Source organism: Mytilus edulis, chromosome 9, assembly GCF_963676685.1.
Source record: "Mytilus edulis chromosome 9, xbMytEdul2.2, whole genome shotgun sequence".
Taxonomy (NCBI): domain Eukaryota; kingdom Metazoa; phylum Mollusca; class Bivalvia; order Mytilida; family Mytilidae; genus Mytilus; species Mytilus edulis.
In genome coordinates, this window is record NC_092352.1 from 52,531,521 (window position 1) to 52,553,855 (window position 22,335).

At 34.0% G+C, this 22,335-nt stretch overlaps 1 protein-coding gene across 1 annotated transcript in view; it reads right to left on the bottom strand.

The window, feature by feature from the left end:
- Positions 1-16,047: 16,047 nt before the first annotated feature.
- LOC139488574 (glutathione hydrolase-like YwrD proenzyme) overlaps positions 16,048-22,335 on the bottom strand; it is a 32,736-nt gene continuing 26,448 nt past the window's right edge. Inside the window, exons 8-11 of the mRNA XM_071274295.1 lie at positions 19,613-19,772; positions 18,201-18,309; positions 17,631-17,775; positions 16,048-16,289 (exon numbers count right to left, since the gene is read on the bottom strand). Coding sequence (XP_071130396.1) covers positions 16,061-16,289; positions 17,631-17,775; positions 18,201-18,309; positions 19,613-19,772 — 643 coding nt within the window. The 3' untranslated portion in view covers positions 16,048-16,060. The remainder of the gene's footprint in view (positions 16,290-17,630; positions 17,776-18,200; positions 18,310-19,612; positions 19,773-22,335) is intronic.

A 22,335-nucleotide genomic window follows, 5' to 3' on the forward strand; every position in this document is an offset into this window, starting at 1 on the left:
GTCCCCAAATGTTGAAGAGGTTGACTGGATTTTAGTTCATTTATATGCTTTGAAATTTAGTGTGACATCCATTTACTCCGAATTAGTACACCATTTGTATTGGGAACAGCTGGTGACCACATCCGGTTGCAGGAATTTCTCGCTGCATAGAACACCCATTGGTGGCGTTCGGCTATTGTCTGCTCTTTGGTTAGTTTGTTGTCTCTTTGATATATTCTATTTCTATTCTCAATGTTAAATCTATAATTTGTCAAAATATGACAGACAAATAGCTGCAATGCCCTACACCCTCAAATTGTATCAATATTGGTGCTAGATATCTTACTTTGGCTGGAAATCTCGTTAAATACAAAGAACTTCCATGTTTACCGTCTACGACCCATCTGTATACACAATATGATGGCAGGGGTCTTCCACGTACTACGTACAAAAACAATGCCACATGGCATAAGACCTACCATCTAAACACAGAACTAAAGAGAGCTAAAATAAGACATCAAAAGGATACAGATGCTATGTAAACAAAACAGGCAATCGGAGCTGGAAACCCACCCACACCGTCAATGTGTACAAATGCTTCAGTACACAACTTTATTAGAGAAGCTCAGTGCTGGGGACTTCATTGTAAAAGAAACGAAATATCATGTCCAATGTCTTGCTTATCTTTATCGACAGGCATCAAAAGTCTCTAGTGAAGATGAGACTGAATAAGGAAGAGACGCACGAATAAGCCATGGAATCGCATTAGCTGACATCATCAGCTACAATGAAGAATCCATAACCGAAAAAGATTTAGCACCAGGATTCAAGATGTCAGGTTTTTTCTATAGGCGAATAAGGAATCTAGATGTTGACATAGAAGAGAGAGTTCATAATTCAAGATAAAAGAATAGACTTCTTACATTTTAAAATTATGGGTTGTTTGCCTGTGAGAGAGCTTTCACATGTTTGACATGGATGGAGATTTGTCTCAATGGCACTCATACAAAGTCTTATATCTAATTGCTTACTTATTTACCTGATATTCAGGAATAAAAACAAAGGAAAGAGAATTAACTTGCTTTCAAAGATAATAAAGAACCCTCATTTCAGAAAGCAGGTGATGATGCCTTTGACTAAAACTAAATGCAGATTTATAAAGCAGTAGCAACAATTCGCAGCGACATGTTTATTGTTACATTTTGGTTTGACGGTAGTTTTCCAGTGAACTGGGAGGAGAATTATATTTCAAGATCTCTTGTAGCTCTTGTTAGTATGTTGTTGTATGGACAATATATAACAACCGACTCTAAGCAGGAAACACTAACGATTGCTTGGATATTTATATTTAACAACTACAAACGAATCCTTAACGTTAACTCTCCAAAGATCCGTCGTCATGCATCTAAATAAACATATGCACTTAGAAATAATGGTTCACTGTCTGACAGAACACATGAAATAAACATGTTGTTAAGTCGGATGGAGGCACTGTTAACAGATAACCCATTAGCTCTGCGAAGATGGATGGCAGCTTGACAAGAAATAGCAAGACATGCTAAAGAGTTTGAGAAGAGGGGCGAAAGATACCAGAGGGACAGTCATATATATCGATTTCTTGATGAAGAAAACACAACTGACCATGAGCAGAAATTAAGAGCTCAAATGTCGTTTATCCATGATGTAGGTTCTGTGGTAGAAGAGATAGGAAATCAATTTTTTGAAGACAGCAACGAACTGCTTGTTCTGTATACCAATTAAAGATATAGCTCCCTCAGCAGTTGTTGATACTATTCGTCGTTCGATTTCGTTGAACAGAAATGGGACTTTCCGATTTGATTTTCCTCTGAGTTTAGTATTTTTGTGATTTTACTTTTTAGAACCATTGACAAGATGTAACTATTGTAGACAATATAAAGATTGACAGTACAAGGAGGAGTTGTCAAAGGCAATCATGCTAACCACTAAACTGATAGAGCTTCTCACGTGTAGATAAAAACAAAACAGAGCTCATTCATTTTCTGTCAAATTAACAGATGGATGAACACATTTTCGAGATGAGAATTATTGCTACAGTGGTTACCGATGTATCAGTACTTGTTTCATGTCATTGTGCAGCTGATATTTATGGGTTGCTTGGGACTGGAAACCACTTCGTATACATTTTAACTCATGAGCTTGCTAACTTTTAAGGACAAGAAAAAGCATATGCATTGCCTGTTTTCCATGCATTCACTGTATTCGACACTGTGGCATAGATCGCTGGTTAAGGTGAAAAAAGAACAGGGGATACATGAATGGTATTGAATGGTGTCACAAGAGTATACACCGTTATGAGAGACCAGGGTTGCGTCCAATATCGTAGGAGCTACGTAGTGCTACGTAGATGTTTGTCTACTGAACGAGTACCTAGTCTAGCTGCTATTTATATCTATGTTGCAGCTAGGCTAGCTACACGTTCAATAGTCATACATCTACGTAGCCCTTTGCAGCTGCTACGATATTGGACGCAACCCATGTGAGTACTCTGAATGTCGACACCACTATTACGCAATTAATCGAACGATTCGTCATGCTGATTTTTGATCGAACAATATCAATGGTCAAGGATATTTAACCTTTTTTTGGACAACATTGCTTTTATTTTTATCAAACATATGTATTTTGTCTCTAAATTATGTTTACTTGTGATATTTTTTACCGGAAGTGACAAATTTCTTAATAAAATATCCAAAGGGTTTCAAAAAAATGATACATTATTTCAAACCATGAATACAAAATAATATTATAGTCTACACAGCAAACTTTGGCTACCAGCTGTGAGATTTGAATAACCATTAATCAGTTATCAAATGCATGTCCGCCATTTTGATGATAAAACCGGAAGTGGATAAAATCAAGCTTGCCTCCATATCTAATTTTGTTTAGAATGGTCCAAACTATGTTTCTACCAAATTTTATGCTTTTAAAACATAGTGCACAATTGTTCACCTATCTGCTGGGTAACCATTAATCAGTTATCAAATGCATGGCCGCCATTTTGATGATAAAACCGGAAGTGGATCAAATCCAGCATGCCTCCATATCTAATTTTGTTAAGAATGGTCCAAACTATGCTTCTACCAAATTTTATGCTTTTAACACAATTATTCACCTATCTGCTTGGGTCGATGCCTCTGCTGGTGGACTATTAGTCCCCGAGTGTATCACCAGCCCAGTAGCCAGTACTTCGGTACTGGCATGAACATACGGATTTTTTGTGTTATTAAAATTTGCTGTTACAAAATATTAGAAATTATTATAAATTAAGGAATGTATCTCCCTCAGGCAGGCTCTGATTCCTTTCACGGATTTGGCTATACTTTTTGGACCTTTTGGATTATAGCTCTTCATCTTTTATATAAGCTTTGGATTTCAAATATTTTGGCCACGAGCATCACTGAAGAGACATGTATTGTCGAAATGCGCATCTGGTGCAAGAAAATTGGTACCGTTAATTTTATTACTACCACTGGGTAGATGCCTCTGCTGGTGGACTATTAGTCCCCGAGGGTATAACCAGCCCAGTAGCCAGTACTTCGGTACTGGCATGAACATATTGATTTTTTGTGTTATTAAAATTTGCTGTTACAAAATATTAGAAATTATTATAAATTAAGGAATGTATCTCCCTCATGCAAAGCTCTGATTCCTTTCACGGATTTGGCTATACTTTTTGGACCTTTTGGATTATAGCTCTTCATCTTTTATATAAGCTTTGGATTTCAAATATTTTGGCCACGAGCATCATTGAAGAGACATGTATTGTCGAAATGCGCATCTGGTGCAAGAAAATTGGTACCGTTAATTTTATTACTACCACTGGGTGTATGCCTCTGCTGGTGGACTATTAGTCCCAGAGGGTATCACCAGCCCAGTAGCCAGTACTTCGGTACTGGCATGAACATACGGATTTTTTGTGTTATTAAAATTTGCTGTTACAAAATATTAGAAATTATTATAAATTAAGGAATGTATCTCCCTCATGCAAAGCTCTGATTCCTTTCACGGATTTGGCTATACTTTTTGGACCTTTTGGATTATAGCTCCTCATCTTTTATATAAGCTTTGGATTTCAAATATTTTGGCCACGAGCATCACTGAAGAGACATGAATTGTCGAAATGCGCATCTGGTGCAAGAAAATTGGTACTGTTAATTTTATTACTTATAAATGGACTTTGTTTTTTTTCTGCCAGGAAACACTACATTCACTCTGTGGTTAAAGTTTTTAAAATTTTGATAACTTTCTTAAACTATCCTGGAATTGTACGAAACTTGGCCAGAAGCTTGTTTATGATCAGAAGATAGTATCCAGAATTAAATTTTGTAAAAATAAAATTCCATTTTCCCCGTATTTTCTTATAAATGGACTTAGTCTTTGTTCCAGTTAACATTACATATACAGTCTGCAGTTAAAGTTTTTAAAACATTTTTAAGATTCTTAAACTAGCCTGGATTTATACCAAACTTGGACAGAAGCTTCTAACAATCAAAAGATAGCATCAAGAGGAATAATTTTATTGAGTTTTTTCATCATTTTTGTTGAGTGTGTGATTAACAGCAAAAGAAGGCGAGACACTGGGTTCCGCGGAACCCTTACACATTTCTTTATATAAATAAGGCCGTTAGTTTTCTCGTTTGAAATGTTTAACATTGTCTTATCGAGGCCTTTTATAGCTGACTATGCGGTATGGGTTTTGCTCATTGTTGAAGGTCGTACGGTGATTTATAGTTGTTAATGTCTGTGTCATTTTGGTCTCTTGTGGAAAGTTGTCTCATTGGCAATTATACCACATCTTCTTTTATTATAAGAACGTTACCTCAATATTTTTCAAACTGATCTTTTTGTTATTAATTGCTTTTGGCTTTTCACTAGCTTTCAGTAATATCGAGTACTCTTAAATCGTACTTTCGTGTTAACTTGACCTCTTGATAAACGAGAGTCAATAGTTATCAAAGTTACCAGGATTATAATTTAGTACGCCAGACGCGCGTTTCGTCTACATAAGACTCATCAGTGACGCTCAAATCAAAATATTTATAACGCCAAAGAAGTAAAAAGTTGAATAACATTGAGGATCAAAAATTCCCAAAAAGTTGTCAACATCTTCCTTTGTTTATATTTTTAATCATAAGGATGACTGATACATGAAATGTATATATACACAGTACATTAGCAAATGATTAGTCACCCCCCCCCCTTTTTGCGACAAGTGTTTTAAGGTAACGAACAAAAATTTAAACAAATTAATTAAAGTTAATAAGAAAACAAATCTCTAGGAATGTTCTTTGAAGTCTTCTGGACACGAACAAAATTAAACGGATGAGGTCATTTCACAATTTCACCCAACAAGCCTCTAGATTAACTTATTAATGGTTAAATATAGTTCATTAACCAGTTTCTGATTCATCAATGTAATATTCTGATGTGTTTAGGCGGCTCTGTCAATAGTTCCTATACCCAAGCTTTCATGTGTGACTGAAGACGAGAAAGACCACGTGGTATCCTATTTATAGCAGGCACATCTGGTTCAGGGTTGTGGGGGTCTGCCTGGTCAAACTCTAGTTGTAGTCGGTGTGTTATTCAATGCAACTGAATGTTCTTGTTGTTAATAAATGCATAGGAATCTTGGGCACTTTTGGTAGTGTCATCTTGGATGGAATTGGATAGTAAAAGGTTACTTCCTGATATTGAACTGTAGTGGATGCCACCAAAATACCTTGTGTTTTGGCGATTTGAGTGAACCCTAGAAGGCGCTCGCGGTTGCAGATAGTAACTCACCCTGTGCCGTCTACACGTATAACATACTGGTGTGTTTGCCGTACTTCAACAACTGTTCCTGTGCGTTGCCATCTCCTGGGATGGTTGCAAACCAAGTTTTCCTTGTACACATCATCTCCAATCTGCAGTGGCGGCAGATGATGATGGTGTTCATTCAACCGTTCATGTGCCCTCAAATGCTGTTTGGTAGGTGCAATATCTCGACGAGACATCAATTCAGTTCATGTTTCTACCCATCATCATTGGAATCGCGTCACGAATGGGTCGTCCAAAAAGAATCAATGCTGAGTAAATCTCTCTGAAATTTATCACCATCAAGCCAATCAACAATCCAGTGTTGCTGTCCATCATCATGCGTTTCGCTGTTTTCACAGCCTTCTCAGCCCTGCAGTTTTCCTGTGAGTTTGCATCTCATGGAAGTCTATGAGAACCGCCCCCGCCACAGGCCTATAAAATCTCTTAAAGCTTCCCTACTGCGAACTGTGGACCTCTATCGGACGTCATATCTTTTTCGATGCCAAATGTCACGTATGTCTCAGGAAGCCTCTTTGCAATTCTCTCTGCACCTGATTCAGACTAATTAACCATTGACCAGTTTGAATACTTGTCAACATCAACTACATTGTCTTTACGGTTATCATATTGAACGTACAATGGAGTTCAGGTGTTATGTCAAATGGTTGCTGCATATGGTTTGACTTGGCCATCTGATGGCAGTGAACATCATCCGGGCAATGTCTACTGTGATTTCAGGCCAACACACAGAGTCCCCAGCGCTTCCACGCATAGCACTGACTCCTTGATGGGCTACATGGAGAGCATTGCGTACTGGTTCGCGAAGAGCTGTTGGTATGAAAATTCATTGGCCATCATTTTCAGAGCTACACCATCCTCGTTGTATAAACTGGATGCAAAGCGATGGTAATGATGCAAGTTTGTCGAAAAGTCCTTGCGGCCGACGGTTTTCTACCTGGTATATGAATAATTGTGATCTGTACCCTAAAGTTTCCTTTCTAAGTTTGAGGAGTCGTCTGTTGTCAATGTTTGTGAGTGATCGATCATTCAGAATCTAGAGTAATGGCTTGTGGTCAGTTGCAACTTGAAGGTCATTGCAACCAAGAACATAGTACCGCGTTTGGTGAAGCGATACACAACAGGCAAGACCTCACCTTTAAGCTGGATGCATTAATCTGCTGCCAACCAGACATAATTTTCATCCATCATCACAGCAGGTCGGGGTAAAACTGGAGCACTGACATCAAGAAGAACCCAATGCCGTCAACAGACCAGTCGGTAGCAAGTCATGTCACACGAGCATGGTACAAACACGAACACATTCTTTCATCTCCTGTATACTGATCTCTTTAGATTTGTGAAATACTGCATCTAGTTGATTTGTCGAGCAGAATACTGTGGATTGTTTCAATAAGTCTAAGGCATATGCAAAAGTTTCTTGGTTTATAAGCCCAATCCAAGATCTCGTACCAGTTATGTCAGTTGGTGTTGGGAAGTTGTTAATTGCATCTAGGAACTTGGCACTTGATCATATGTTTGTTTGGGCTAATGCGAACATCCCTCTCCAGATAGGCATAAACCTTATCCTATAGCTTCCAATGAATAGGAACAAGTGCTTGTTTATGGACGTCTACTGGTGTGGCATTAGGTTCAACATAGAGTTGGAGAGGCTCACAATCCATAAAAGGTAAAGGTTGATGTTTACAAACAGTTAATGTTGTAGCACCAAAGTAATTAAGAAGCAACACTTTTAGTGACTCCACATGTTCCTCTTTGGCCTTAACACATATAGTTTGAGCTTTGAGAACAGGAAGTGGTTAAGGTTGACGTTTATGACACTTCTTCAGAGTTTTCCATAGATGCAACAATGATTTGAAATATAACTGTTGAAATATCATGGAAATTTTTGAATAACCCTAATGCAGACATATAAGAGCTTTTTGGCAAATAAAAGCTCTTTCAATGGTATCAGAGACATAACGCAGTCAACGTGTTGACAAGACGGCATTTTTAAACTTTGGCACCATGTATCAGCCACCATGGACATAGTGATTGTGATAAGCTTAGACGTGTCTTGCAAAGAATGTCCAAACGATGCATGGTCTTTAGGCAGGGGTGTCACGTTCACCAGAAGCATTGGGTGGGGTTTTGAGGGTCAAACCACCCACTGTGCATCAAATATGGGATGTTCAAGACGTGATATTAGGTTTGTATGTCCTGATGTGGTGCACAGCTGCACATGGATATAACCAACTTGTTTCTGGTCTGTTGATCTCCATTGATTGGGTGGTTGTCTGTGGCCCTTACATTGAGCGCAGACTCTAGGAGATGCATCATGGTGGCCCATACTCCACATGTAGTGAACTTACTGCATTATTCGGTGTACTGACCTTCAACTGTGCATTTAGCACATGTGAGTGTCCAAGCCTCACAGTATCTAGATCTAGACTTGTGAACATTCCTCTGTCAACAGGACAAATAAAAGGGCAAATCTTTAAAACACCCACTTATGCTCAATATTAATTTCAACATAAGAAAGTACTTTTCACAAAGTGACAAGTCCTGATATGTAACAATGAATGCAAAAATTCAAATTTCCAGTTTTAAAGTTACTTCAATTAATTTTTCGTATTTTTTACAATAATTTAAATCCTAAACGTTTGAGTGCCTTTATTTGTATTTGCTTAGTATTTGAGGAAATTTAAACAAATCTTAAGTTATCCATTTTAAGCTGAAGAATCAAAAGTCCAGTAGGTGTACGGAATACACAATTTTTTTTCACGTAGGATATCATATTCATATGATCTATGAACAGGACCACCACATGTCCAACATTTGGCTCCAGCTGTTTGGGATCGGTTCGAAATATTACATGTAGCACTTATGGCACCAGCTGAATCTCCAACTGCACTGCTTGTGACTTTACTCTGCTCTTTCGGACCAATAAAATATTAAGTTTCTTTTTTGACATAACACCTGAACTCTATTGTACGTTCTTTTTTTGTACCACATCCTGCAGGTATAGCAAGGGGGGGGTCCAATTATAACTTGTGCGTTGCTTTTTTATCCAGAGGTGGGTGACTGTTCTGTCATGAATCTTTTCAGCAGTGGTTAGAGCAGCGGCAAATGCTTCATCTAGGTCCTGAGATTTTCACAGCCATATATAGGGCACTATAAAACTTGCATATTGATAAATCAATTTCGTTTCAGCCGTTAGTTGAGTATCAGCCATGAATGAGAGTCAAAATCTTTCTAGGTTTATATCTTTATTTATAAGATGACAGACACCTTAAATGTATATATACACAGTACTTTAGTAAATGATTAGTTAGTTGATACATTTTGTAATGCTTTTTTGTACTTTATGTTTACTTATCTAGTGTTATATCCCGTCTCTCTAATTTTAATTTATACCAGCTTTTATAAGTCTTTGGTATGACTATAAATTTTAACGTGGTTCTCGTACTATGAACAACTAAATAATTTATTTTTTAAAACTTATTTCCGTTCTCCATTTCTGTTTACCTTATAACAAAATTACTTTCTTTTACCTGTGTACCTCATTTTATTTAGCGGCATTTCGTTCAATGTTATGGTTGTCAATCTGAAATTGTTCAACAGATCACCTGTTATTTTATTGATTTTGATGATTTTACATTATGTCATAGATCAAATGTATTCCTTCAGTGTTCACTTATGTTAATATGTTTGTTTCATTGAGTTAAGCCATTTCAATTGATATTTTATAGTTTGTCTTTCTATAATTAACCCACTATTGTTTGAGGGTTAAGGTTGATACTTATTAAAACGTTTAAACCCGCTATATTTGTTTGTACTTATCCAAAGTCGGGAACCAGCTGGTTGGACGTGGATGCCGTTTCTCGTTTTTTACATAGATTAGACCGTTCGTTTTCCCGATTGAATGGTTTTACACTAGTAATTATAATACCCTTTATAGCTTGCTGTTTTGTGTGAGTCAAGGCTCCGTGTTGATAACCTTATGTTGACCTATACTAGTTTGCTTTTACAAATTGTAACTTGGATGGAGTTGTCTCATTGGCACTCATACCACATCTTCTTTAAGTATGTTAAAACGGCAGATCAACTCCTTTAATAGTTAGAACCGTTATATTGCCTAGTACAGTTACATTTAACAATATTCAACCTATGCCAATCTGTAAACCAGTCTTCAGTAAATAATACATTTCTATATTGGATTGATACAATACCACTTATTAATTGCCAATTCATATTATAAACTGTACAGATTTGTTAAATTTGATTTGAAACCCGTCTGTAAAAACCAATACATATCATAGTCAATTTAAACACCCATTCTTTTCTTAATAAACATCTTCAACTATTCTTTTACAAATCTTTTATAGACGCTACATATGTTCTCACTTGCAAAGAACGCCAAAAAAAAAAAGAAGAGCTGTGCCACAGATTTCAAGAGTCTTGGACAACCTGAAGAGTGCCAACGACATGGGTATTATCACTCAAGGTATCACAGACATGTATTTCTTCAAAATATTCTTTTCTTGAATTATCCCCGGTTGTACGGTTTCATTTTTCGATAATTGTATGATGGTCTTTGATACCTTGAGTGATAATAACAAATATTTTCATTATTCACTGTTGTATATGCAAAATAAAAGTGAGCATCAACAAGTCTTTTTTGATGAGATGGTAAAAATTACATTGCTAAGGTAAATGCTTTCAATTTGGAATAGCATAATTGCTATACCTTACGTATTGGTTCGTTCATTATGTGCTGCATAGTTGTAATCCTGCTCTACATATCCTCCTTTTCTAATAAATAAGAGTAACCGATTATTTTCATACATTAATTATAAGACAAGAAATGACCCTATTGTCTGAACACATACATGTCGACACGGAAAACTACTGTCGGTCATTCAGTGCAATCCATGGAAAAATATAGGTTATTTGGTGTAATCAGGGAGGTAGAGACCGGAGTAAAATTTAAACACATGAAGGCGAACCGAAGAGTGTATGCATTTTCAACATTAGTGTAAAATTCCGTCACCCTTCATTACACCACTATATAACGATCAATTCTATAAAGAATGATTTGTAATAGTTATACCGAAAAATTCACTTAAAAAATCGGATGTTAAGCTTAAAGAAAGATGTAAAAAATCCTATTTTAGTTTGTAAAACAACAAACCAATGACCAAAAAAACCTTGTATATCGAGTCAAGTATTTTTCAACTGTATTATTTACAAGAAATTACATCAATTTGATGGTAGAACTGCTCTGGTAGAACTGCAAAATAACAGTAAAAATATTTGTACAAAAATTAACCAATCATATGTTCTTATTAGTCATGACCCGGGTTATTGGCATCGTCAGATAATTTTAAACACTATGACATTGTTTTCACTATCAATGAAACTTGTTGTTGATGACTGGTGTTTAATAACCTCTGAAAAGTTAATTAACAACTGGACAATATTTATATTTCGGTCGATATAGACTCTTATATTTTTTAATTGTCGATTTCTTTTATCAAACAGTGGAGATCACTTCTAACCTCTCATTAAATCTGCCAGGAGAACTGTTCTAAGACAGTACGTAGAACTGTCAGCCTGACACCTTTTAGTCAGTTCTAGCTAGAACAATTCTATCCTAGAACAGTTTCAGACAGTTCTAGCTAGAACTAACCAAATCTTTGGTCAGTTCTACTTCTAGAACAGTTCTACGGTTAGAATTGTTTTCAAATTCTACGGCTAGAATTGATTTTTTATAAATTCTACGGCCAGAATTGATTTATAAATTCCACGGCTAAAATTGATTTATAAATTCTACGCCTACAGTTGATTTATTAGTTTTAAGAACTGTTTGTCTAAATATAAAGGCTTCGGCAAAATAGCGATTAAAATTATATAGAGTTTTGCTATTTTAATAAATAAAAAATATAATAAAAATAATAAAAAAAAAAAAAAAAGAGTTTTGCTATTTTGCCGGTTTTATTTCAAATTTTTAATCGACAAGAGAACATGTTTAACCCCGCCATATTCTGCATGTATGTGCCTGTTTCAAGTCAGGAGCATGTAATTCAGTGATTTTCTTTTGTTGATGTGTTACATAAGTTATTTGTTTTTCTTTCATTTTTTGTACATAAATTAGGTCGTTAGAATTAGGGGGGGGGGCATTATTATTTGAATTGTTTTACATTTGTTATTCCGGGAGTCAGGATGGCTCGTTATCACATAACAAAATTATCTGACCTCATTAACCAAATGTAATATCTGTTTACGAGTAGTTTTCAAACCTCGGACCGACCTGTTTAACAATCTTTTGCCCGCATCAATCTAAACTGACATTATATGCTCTTTCTTTCTGCAAATATATATGTATTTCTGTATCATTAGGTCTATTGTGGAGAGGTGTCACATTGGCAATTATATCCCATCTTCTTTTTTGTATTTTCTAACGTTGCAATAAGTAAGTTTTGTTTTCAAATTATATTGCTGAAATCATTAAAGTTTAAAAGAGTTAAGAAAAGAAGGTCTGGCAGTAAGATCTGAGTTCATTTTCATCCAAATAAGACATAATAAGGAATAGTAATATAAACAATGTTGATTATTGATTAAACCCGCAAAACCACCTTTTATATAGGACCTTGTAATGCAACACATTCTCATCTATCTTAAGCAGCAAATAAGTAAAGATCTGGCAAACAATTCTTTAAGTTCTGTAATTTACAGTGGGAAATCAAGAGACGTTTTTGAAGTTGTATGGAAAATATTTAAAACCTTTAAACCGAGAACCGACTTTATAAAAAATATTAACCTTTGAATTTTAAATTAATTGTAAAATAGGTACACTTTACGGACGCAATCACGAGTTGGTTGGCCGTTATGGAATAACCGATTCACAAACAATATCGGATATGTTCCTTACGTCGTAACCACAGTCCCCTTCCCTTAAATGTATTTGACCTACCGAATTAGACTTTTTACCGAATTTGATATCACAGAAACCACACGACGGGTGCCATATGTGGAGTAGAATCTGCTTACCCTTCCGGAGCACCTGAGATCACCCCTAGTTTTTGATAGGGTTCGTTTTGTTTATTCTCTAGTTTTCTATGTTGTGTCATGTGTACTATTGTTTGTTTGTTTGTCTTTTTCATTTTTAGCCATGGTATTGTCAGTTTATTTTCAATTTATAACTTTGGCTGTCCCTCTGGTTTCTTTTGGCCCTCTGTCAGTAATTGTATTATGCTTAGAACTTTGAGAAAATGTTTGACCTGAGAGATCTTTATATTTTCAATGTTCATTTGTACATGTACATGGTTGTTTTCAACAATTTTTTTATCAGAATGCAGCGAATATTAGCATAACTTAAAATTTCAGCTGAAAAAGCTTAATATGCATTTATCTCCGTAAATAATGAACATTAAATATCAAGGTTTGTCATGCATATTAAAAAAAACACGAATTAACAAAAAGATTTGTTAAAATATACGATTGTTTTTTTAGAAGTAACTTTTAGAGAATATGGTAACTGGAATGATTCTACTATTCATTTTCTTGACACTATTATAAGAAGAGTAAATTGTTTATTATTCTCGTTCATTAGTTTAATCACTTAGTTAGATGCATTTGCGTGGGTTCATGTCTACAAACTTAAATTGAAACATATATTCAATTCATATCAAATGAAAACGTCATGGATATTTTACATTGTTGAAGGTCGTACGCATTCGCAATTATATCGCATCTCATTATCTTTAATAAACATATCATCTTACGAAAGCTATATATAAATATATCAAAACACAAAGAATCCTTTTAACTTTAATATCCTATAGCAATTCCATCACATTTTGGATCAGTTCCAAATCTGTCACGACATAGGCACGATAGTAATCCGATTAGACAAAATCGGCTGAGTTTCCTCGAATGTTACGGGACGCACTTAACTCTCGGGGTGCTTTGCCGTAGCATTCCGGACCCTTCCCGACCCGTAGGAATCTGTTACGAGCTTAAACGACTGTATTCAGACAATGATAGGACATTTCAAATAATTGAGGATAGTAATCCGACTTTTTCACTTTTCGTGTCGTATCGCTGTCTGATCTCAAACGGGAGCAATAATCGGCAATATGTGAACCCCGCATTAACAATTCACATTGATCAATATAAATCAGATCAAGATCAGATGAACCATACAACACAGATATATACATCTTATTATCATATTATACAAATATTGTTAGGCAATTGCTTAGAGAATCCAAAAAACACACTTAATAACGCAAACTGAACATCTACAAAAAAACTCAGATGAATCCGGCTGTAATTTTATTTAGAGTGCACCCAGACATAATCTAATCGCCCTGTACTTATCTGATAAAAATAATAACTACCAGGGTCATACGAAAAATTCGTCAACAAAGTAGACAACACTAAACAAAACTAACACAAAATCGTTTGAAAAATAGACATACAGAGACAAAAATCAAACAACAGTACATAATCGGTTACAATTTGGTTAAGGAAATTAACCACCCTGAGCACTTTAGATCAACCCCGGTTTTTGGTTGGAATCGTGTTGCTCAGTCTTTAGTTATCTATGTTGTGTTTTGAACACTGTTAAATGTTTGATCGTTTGTCTTTTTTGGGGTATCTTTCGCCGATCTTTTATCCTTGAATTCATGGGTCGTATCATACCATTTCCCAGAAAGAATGATGAGTTACACTTCGCAAACTCTATATTATTACATATAACCTAACCTGCACGTATAATCAATAAAAGTATGTTGTAAAAAAATAAAAAATACATGTATATTTACCTTGTTCATTTGAAAGACAAAGAAAACAGACTGCAAAGAAGCAGCTTGTACAATATGTATTGCTTTAGTCCTGCATAATCTGACTCTTGTTGCCTGTAGTTCAGCGGTTGTTGTTTGTTGATGTGTTACATATTTGTTTTTCGTTAATGTTTTGTACACAAATTAGGCCGTTAGTTTCTCTCGTTTGAATTGTTTTAAATTTGTCATTTTGGTGCTTTTTATAGCTGACTATGCGGTGTGGGCTTTGCTAACTGTTGAAGGCCATAAGGTGACCTATAGTTATCTATTTCTGTATCATTTGGTCTCTTGTGGAGAGATGTCACATTGACAATCATACCTTATCTTCTTTTTTGTATTTTCTAACGTTGCAATAAGTAAATTTTGTTTTCAAATTATATTGCTGAAATCATTAAAGTTTAAAAGAGTTAACACAGAAGGTCTGGCAAGAAAAAAGCATGTCTTAACCGTAAGATCTGAATTCATTTTCATCCAAATAAGACATTATAAAGGACAGTATTAACAATGTTGATTATTGATGAAACCCGAAAAAACACCTTTCATATTATAACCCTGTAATGCAACCCATTCTCACCTATCTTAAGCAGCAAATAAGTAAAGATGGGGCAAACAATTCTTTAAGTTCTGTAACTCACAGTGGGAAATCAAGAGACGTTTTTGAAGTTGTTTGAAAAATAGTTAAAAACTTTAAACCAACTTTATAAAAATATTTACCTTTAAATTTTATTTTTTTAAACCTGTACAGATATGTCCTTTAAATTATTATATTCACAAAAATGCAATATTTCTATTGAAATATCACGTGACAAGAGCAGACTGGTGTACTAAAAAATGGAAAAATTGGTACATTTTCAGTAATTGTATCATGCTAAGAACTATGAGAAAATGTTTGACCTGAGAGATCTTAATATTTTTAATGTACTTTTGTACATGTACATGATCGTTTTCAAAAACTTTTTTTTATCAGAATGCAACGAATATTACCATATCTTAAAATTTCAGTTTAAAAAGCTTCCAATGCAATCATCTCCGTAAATAATGAACATAAAACATAATTGTTTGTCATGCATATTTAAAAAAAACACGACTTAAACTTTTAGAGAATATGGTGACTGGCATGATTCTACTATTAATTTTCTTGGCTCTATTATAAGACTATTATTCTCGTTCATTAGTTTAGCCACTTAGGTAGTTGATGCATTTGCGTTAGTTCATGTCTGACAAAATTAAATTGAAACATATATTCAAAGCATATAAAATGAAAACGTCATGGATTTCTCACATTGTTGAAGGTCTTACGCATTCGCAATCATATCGCATCTCGTTATCTTTAATAAACATATCATCTTACGAAAGCTATATTTAAATATATCAAAACACAAAGAATCCTTTTAACTTTAATATCCTATTGCAATTCCATCACATCTTGGATCGGTTCCAGCCCAATACACATTACTTTTGGAATCAGAGTTCGGTAAAGTTCCCCGTGCTATTACCTGACCTCTGCCAAAGGACGCTCGATCATAACCTATAACTGGACCAGTCATGGTATGTCCATAACTACGTAGCTCTTCAATAACTTCTTCAGAAATCCCCTCTTCCGCTGATATTGAATTGCTGTCAAACCTGCAAAAGTTTAAGATGATTGATATGAAACTACATACAATTCGTTATTATTTCATCAATATTTAAAAAAAACCGACAATCTTAAGGAGAAAAGATAAAGAGTTAGAATGTAATCGCAAATATTCGTAAAAATAGTGTGAAACACTATATAAAGAATAATTTGAAAATTGCGGCATTCCATGGAAGACGTAAATTCGTATTTTGAAAATAAAAATGGCAGCAGTTTTTTTTTTATTATTGTTATTAGGAGATAGAGTTATAGATCTTTGAACGCATACATTTATAGAATAAAACATTAAAACATTTTATTCTTGCCAGTCTCTTTTACAAGTTATTTTGAATTTACAGATCATACTGTCATAAAAGAAGTCACCTTCATAACTAGCTATAAATGGATCTTTATTTCACAGAATTCTTTTTGTGTTCAATTGACATACTGTATCTGACATTATATGTGTTTTCGAATAGACGTTTCTAGTTAAAACATGTTATCGACTCATCAGTATTTTCTGTTCTTATACGAAATTATGATTTATTAAAATATTAAGGTTTTGCATTTGGTTGTTCTATAAGTTTTTCGTGGTTACAGAATGAAAGATTTCAGTATGAAACGGTAATTTTGGTCTGATCAAGTCTGATTTCAATGAATTTACTCATCGAGAAAGAAGATTTTTTCAAACAATCAGACGCCGTTCCGATCAATTGACCCATCAGGAATTCAGTCCGAAAAGGCATGTCAAGATTAACAAGAAATAATTTTTTTAGCAAGCGATTAAGATCTGTTACGACGATTTCAGACGGAATCAGAACAAACCTAAAAAATTACTTATAAATTTGTCAGACCGTATTGGGCTAGTATAAGCGAGGTACGCCATTTCTACGTGATGATACATTTTAAAATATGCTTGAATTATATACGTAGCTTTCGAATAACTAGAGAAAGAAAATCCTCTATTTCTGTTGTTGTGTTGAGGAATTAATAAATTATTCGTTTATAAGTGTTCTTGGTTTATAATTCATGATACAAGGTTAAATAATTGATCACAATAAATATTGGTTTGTATGATATATGCTATGAATCGCAAAAATCTGAATACGAGTTTTGTTAGGAAATTAAAATCCGCATGACTTCCTGTCGACTATTACTATGCGACAAATCACGTGTACGTTAATAATACGCATTGAAGCTTTGGACAAGTAAAAAGAAGAGTTCAATGCATATAAAGTAAAATTGTATAAATTACCGCCCTGATCAAGTATGATATATTTTCCACTGTGTGAAATAATTATCCATCTTTTTATTTAAAGTATTATTGGTAAATTAAAAAGATGTGAACTTACCCATATCCTCCACCAACTAGTATTCTAGGCTGATCTAAAGCTGCTTGTGGGTCCATTCCAAACTCTACCATATTAAGAAGTACCTGAACATGCCCTTGTGGTTGCATGTATCCACCCATTACACCATAACTCATAGCAAAATCTCCTAAGCAATAAAATATAAATAAGTTTATTATTAAAAGTTTTGAAAAACAAGATTACAGAGCACAACTCTTTGAAGTTATATACCTAACAATGATCAAAATATTAAATATTTCGATGCATCAATGTTATAATTTATAGATGCAAAATATAGTTCTTCGGAAGTTGTGAACTTTTATTCTAAAAAATGTATAAATTCAGTGAGAATGGTAATGGTTGAATACACTTTGATCACCACCCATAATGGTTAAAAACAATCAGTATCTTTTTTCAATGTTTGATGTGAACTGATTTTGTTACACATATATCCCTATTGCATGTATGTATAAGATGACAGGCGACAAATGATAGCAATAACTCATACACAATCATAAAAAATGAAGTAAACTTTTGTGTAGAAAAATTTTATTTAAAATTAAAAATGTTTACCTCCATCATCATACGTTACCATGGCAGGGATTATAGTATGGAATGGTCTTTTGTTTGGTGCTAATACATTTGGATGATTTTTGTCTAAACTGAACCCATAGCCTCGATTCTAAAACACAAATAGAAAATATTAGTAAGAAAAGGTTGTTTTTGTTTTTATCAAAAGGGGAAACCTTGGTAACCGAAACATGTCTCTATCGTAATTTGTTTTTAAATTTACAAAATTGAAAGTATACGAGTCCAAGCATCTTCTGTTAGTGTCTTTTTGAAATCACCGTTTCTTTTTTTTTTGTTTTGTTTAGAGTATATCGGGAGGTGACCAATTTGGTTTACTAGAATCCTTAAAAACAAACGAAAACAATGAGGGCATGCATTATTGTTTGCTTTTTCTTACCTTGTCAAAAGGAATATCTAAAACTGTTTGAATGCATAATAAAAATATATGTTCAAGTTAACCTGATATGTCAGGTTTAACTTTTTTTCTTTTCAAACAATTTTAATTTTTTGTCACTTTCACGCTTGAAATTTCACATAAACGAAGTATCAAAATAAACATTATCAAAATAGTCATTTTATTATAAGTGTACATCACTGTATAATACAATTTACACGTACATTCCAACTTAGAAGGTAGTAAATCGTAAATGTGGTAAATATAAAAGATATTTTGATAACATATTACCTTATCTGTATTTCATAAAACGTTTTGGAATGCTCTTCAACTTGTACTATTTGGCTTTTTTATTTTTTTGGATTCGAAAGTCACTGATGAGTCTTTTTTAGACGAAACTTCTGTGTTAGCATGAATTATAATAGATATGATCATATTAATAAAATAACTGTTTACAATTTATTTTTGAATTTTTGAAATACTAAGGGTTTTTTATTACTTAGGAATAAATTACATTAGCTGTATTTGGCCAATTTTTTTGGAATTTTTGTCCTAAATGCTCTTCAACTTCATACTTTTTGGCCTTTTTAACTGTTTTGGATTCGTGTGTCACTGATAAGTCTTTTGTAGACGAAACTCGCGTCTGGCGTAAAAACAAAATTTAATCCTGGTATCTATGATGAGTTTATTTATTGTAAAACTTATAAAACTGGGGTTCACTCTTCTATCGGTAGCTATAGCCATGATTATTGCTACTTAACTTCACCTGGTTAAAAAGACTTGTAGAAAGAAAAGAAAAAGAAAATAATGAAAACAAAACGTTTTATAATTCCGTGCGTCCGAAACGCTTTTCTGGATTTAGTTTCCTAAAGCCGAATTTTTGAAAGCTGCGAATGTACAAGAACCGAAACAGTTGAAGAGCAATCTTACAAATAACCCAAATGATAGTCAATTACATTCAAGTTTAACTGTTAATTCCTGTGAAATTATTAGGACAAAACGTATAAAAACTAAATTTCACCTGCAGTGTAAACCCACAACCTTCAGGTACAATTCCTGTTCCAAATCCCATGAAATTGCTGTTAATAAATGAACAAGCGTTCCCATCTTTGTCAGCAGTTGTGAAGTATACAGTATCTTTGCCTTTAAACGGATTGCCTTTCTGTAGATTTTGCAATGCTCTAAAAACATTAAAAAAACACGATAAGTCAATATGAAACAATTCTAAATGAAACAAAAGGAGATTGAAAGGGGAATTAGGAATAGTGCAATCATGAACCCTTCAAAAATTAATGAGGAATGATTTATATTGCAATAGAAAATTTAGTGTGAGCATGAATTTACAAATTCAACATGTTCAAGTGGTTGAGTAATAAATTGATTTTCTGGTTCGTATTAAATGAATGTGACGTTACAAGAACCGAGTTTAATACTTCATTGCACCACTTTCTGTGAGTGATAAACTTATAGTGCTTATTAAAACGTTTACATAAGGATTGTTCTTCAGATTATAAAATTATTGTTGCCTTCTGAAAGTGCTTACTTCAAATGCATAAATTGATAAATTGATGTGACTGTCATACAAGTGAGAGGTTTAGTTAGCTATAAAACAAGGTTTAAGGGACCATTTTCAACATATGAAAATGCCTGTACCCGGTCAGGAATATGACAGTTGTTATTCATTTGTTTAATGTGTTGGAGCTTTTGATTTTGCCATATGATTAGGGACTGTCCTTTTTGAATTTTCCTCTGATTTCAGTATTTTTGTAATTTCACATTTTAAGTACAAACCAAGAACATTTTTAGTGATGACATTCAATATCAAAATATTGTTACAGTTTGTGCAGCAAAGTAATCTGATCGAACGAATTCATTCAATTCGAATTATATTGGAATATTTTGGCAGAACATACACATTGTGCTATCAGTAAACTAAATAAGCATTAAACGAAATAGTCGGACTTATTTACCCCTATGTAAAGGTTGAGTTAGTCGTCTTTGGCGCAACTTTTCGTGATCGTTTTAACGCTCTATACTGATGTCACTTTTGTTCTCGTATTGCATTGAATTCTATACAAATATTGACAGAAAATGTGAAATGATTGTCAATTAGACAACTATTCACCATGGACCTAAAACATATTGTCTATGATGCTTATAAGATACTGACATTTATTTTCAACGTCTAGAAAAATAAGTCAAAATCTATTGTATTTCATCATTCGGGAATAAGAATGTCGTATTCTTAACAAACATTGCGTCTTTTCAGGGATACCTACATTCAGCCTGTATATTAATTCAATATATTAAAAGTATTCTGAATTTAAAACTTACTTTCATAAAACAAAATGTATAACAGAACAGAGAGTAAAATAAAATTGAAATCAGCAATGCAAATAATGTGTTGGTTTTACTGTTCAATAAATAAAACATTTCTGCATTACCTTCGAATATTTTTATTTCTCTATTTTCTGGTCTTGACATTTCAATATAAACAAGAATGTGTCCATAGAAAACGGATGCCCCATCCACACTATTTTTATATGTTCAGTGGACTGTGAAAATGGGCTAAAATCTCTAATTTGGCATTTAAATTAGAAAGATCATATCATAGGAAACAAGTTGATTTGACTTCAACTACATCAATAACTACCTCGACAATTTTTTCAACCTGAAGCGGGACAGACGGACGTACGGACGAACGGACTAACGAACGGACGAACAGACGAACGACGGACGGACGAACGCACAGACTAAAAAACAGAACGCCAATAAATAGGGAATTTAATACACTAGATGCGCATAGGTAAAGTATAGACTAATAAGAATTTTATGAAACCCCACAAGCCCGGATAAAAAGGGACATTTTAAATAGGTATTATGAATCAAGAAGAAATAAGGTACTACGGCATTACAGTTATTTTGTTAAATAAAACATGAACGTGACCTTTCAGTGATTATTTTGATATTTTATGTATTTAAATAGACGTTGACCGTATGATAAGCGCATAGCAACCCAACAATAATAACCATCATTTTAGTAACACATGTTCCGTAAAATAATCTTATTATAGTGTAGATGCGATACAGAAAATAAAATGTTTATGTTATATTTGCAAGCAAAGATGAGGGTTATAGCTGACACAGCTGGTATGATGTGACATGCAAGTCACGTCGCAAATTTAAATTTAATGTAGATGTTAGATTTCCTAGAAATAAAACAATCAGACGGGAATAACAGTTCTATTTCTTGAAATCCCTCACGCGAACTCATAGTGCAAAGATTCATGAACGCAGTGGTTTAGCTATTTATTTTTCAACGGAGAATTTTTTTTTTTAAATTTACACAGGCTTAACTTTTCAGTTACCAATACACGTTCGCGCCTTGTGGAATTAAGTCAGATGAAACTCAATTGAAAAGAATAAATTAAGTTAATTGCATCAATTGGGAAATCAAATTTCGTCTCTACTAAATAGACTTTCGTATTTTTAAGAGACAACAATTAACACGATTATTGATTCTAAATTCTTAATTGTACCGATCACCCGAATTGCACTTATTCAACCAACAAAAGCAACGGAATCCTTATAATATTTGTTATAGGGTAAATAAATTGTATCTGTTTATATGACATTATACAATTCTTTCAACTAAGGTAAACATATTTAAATATATACAAACAGTTTACAGTATACATGATTGTGAACATAATTCACTTCATGCAACGTCCACAACAAGTCATG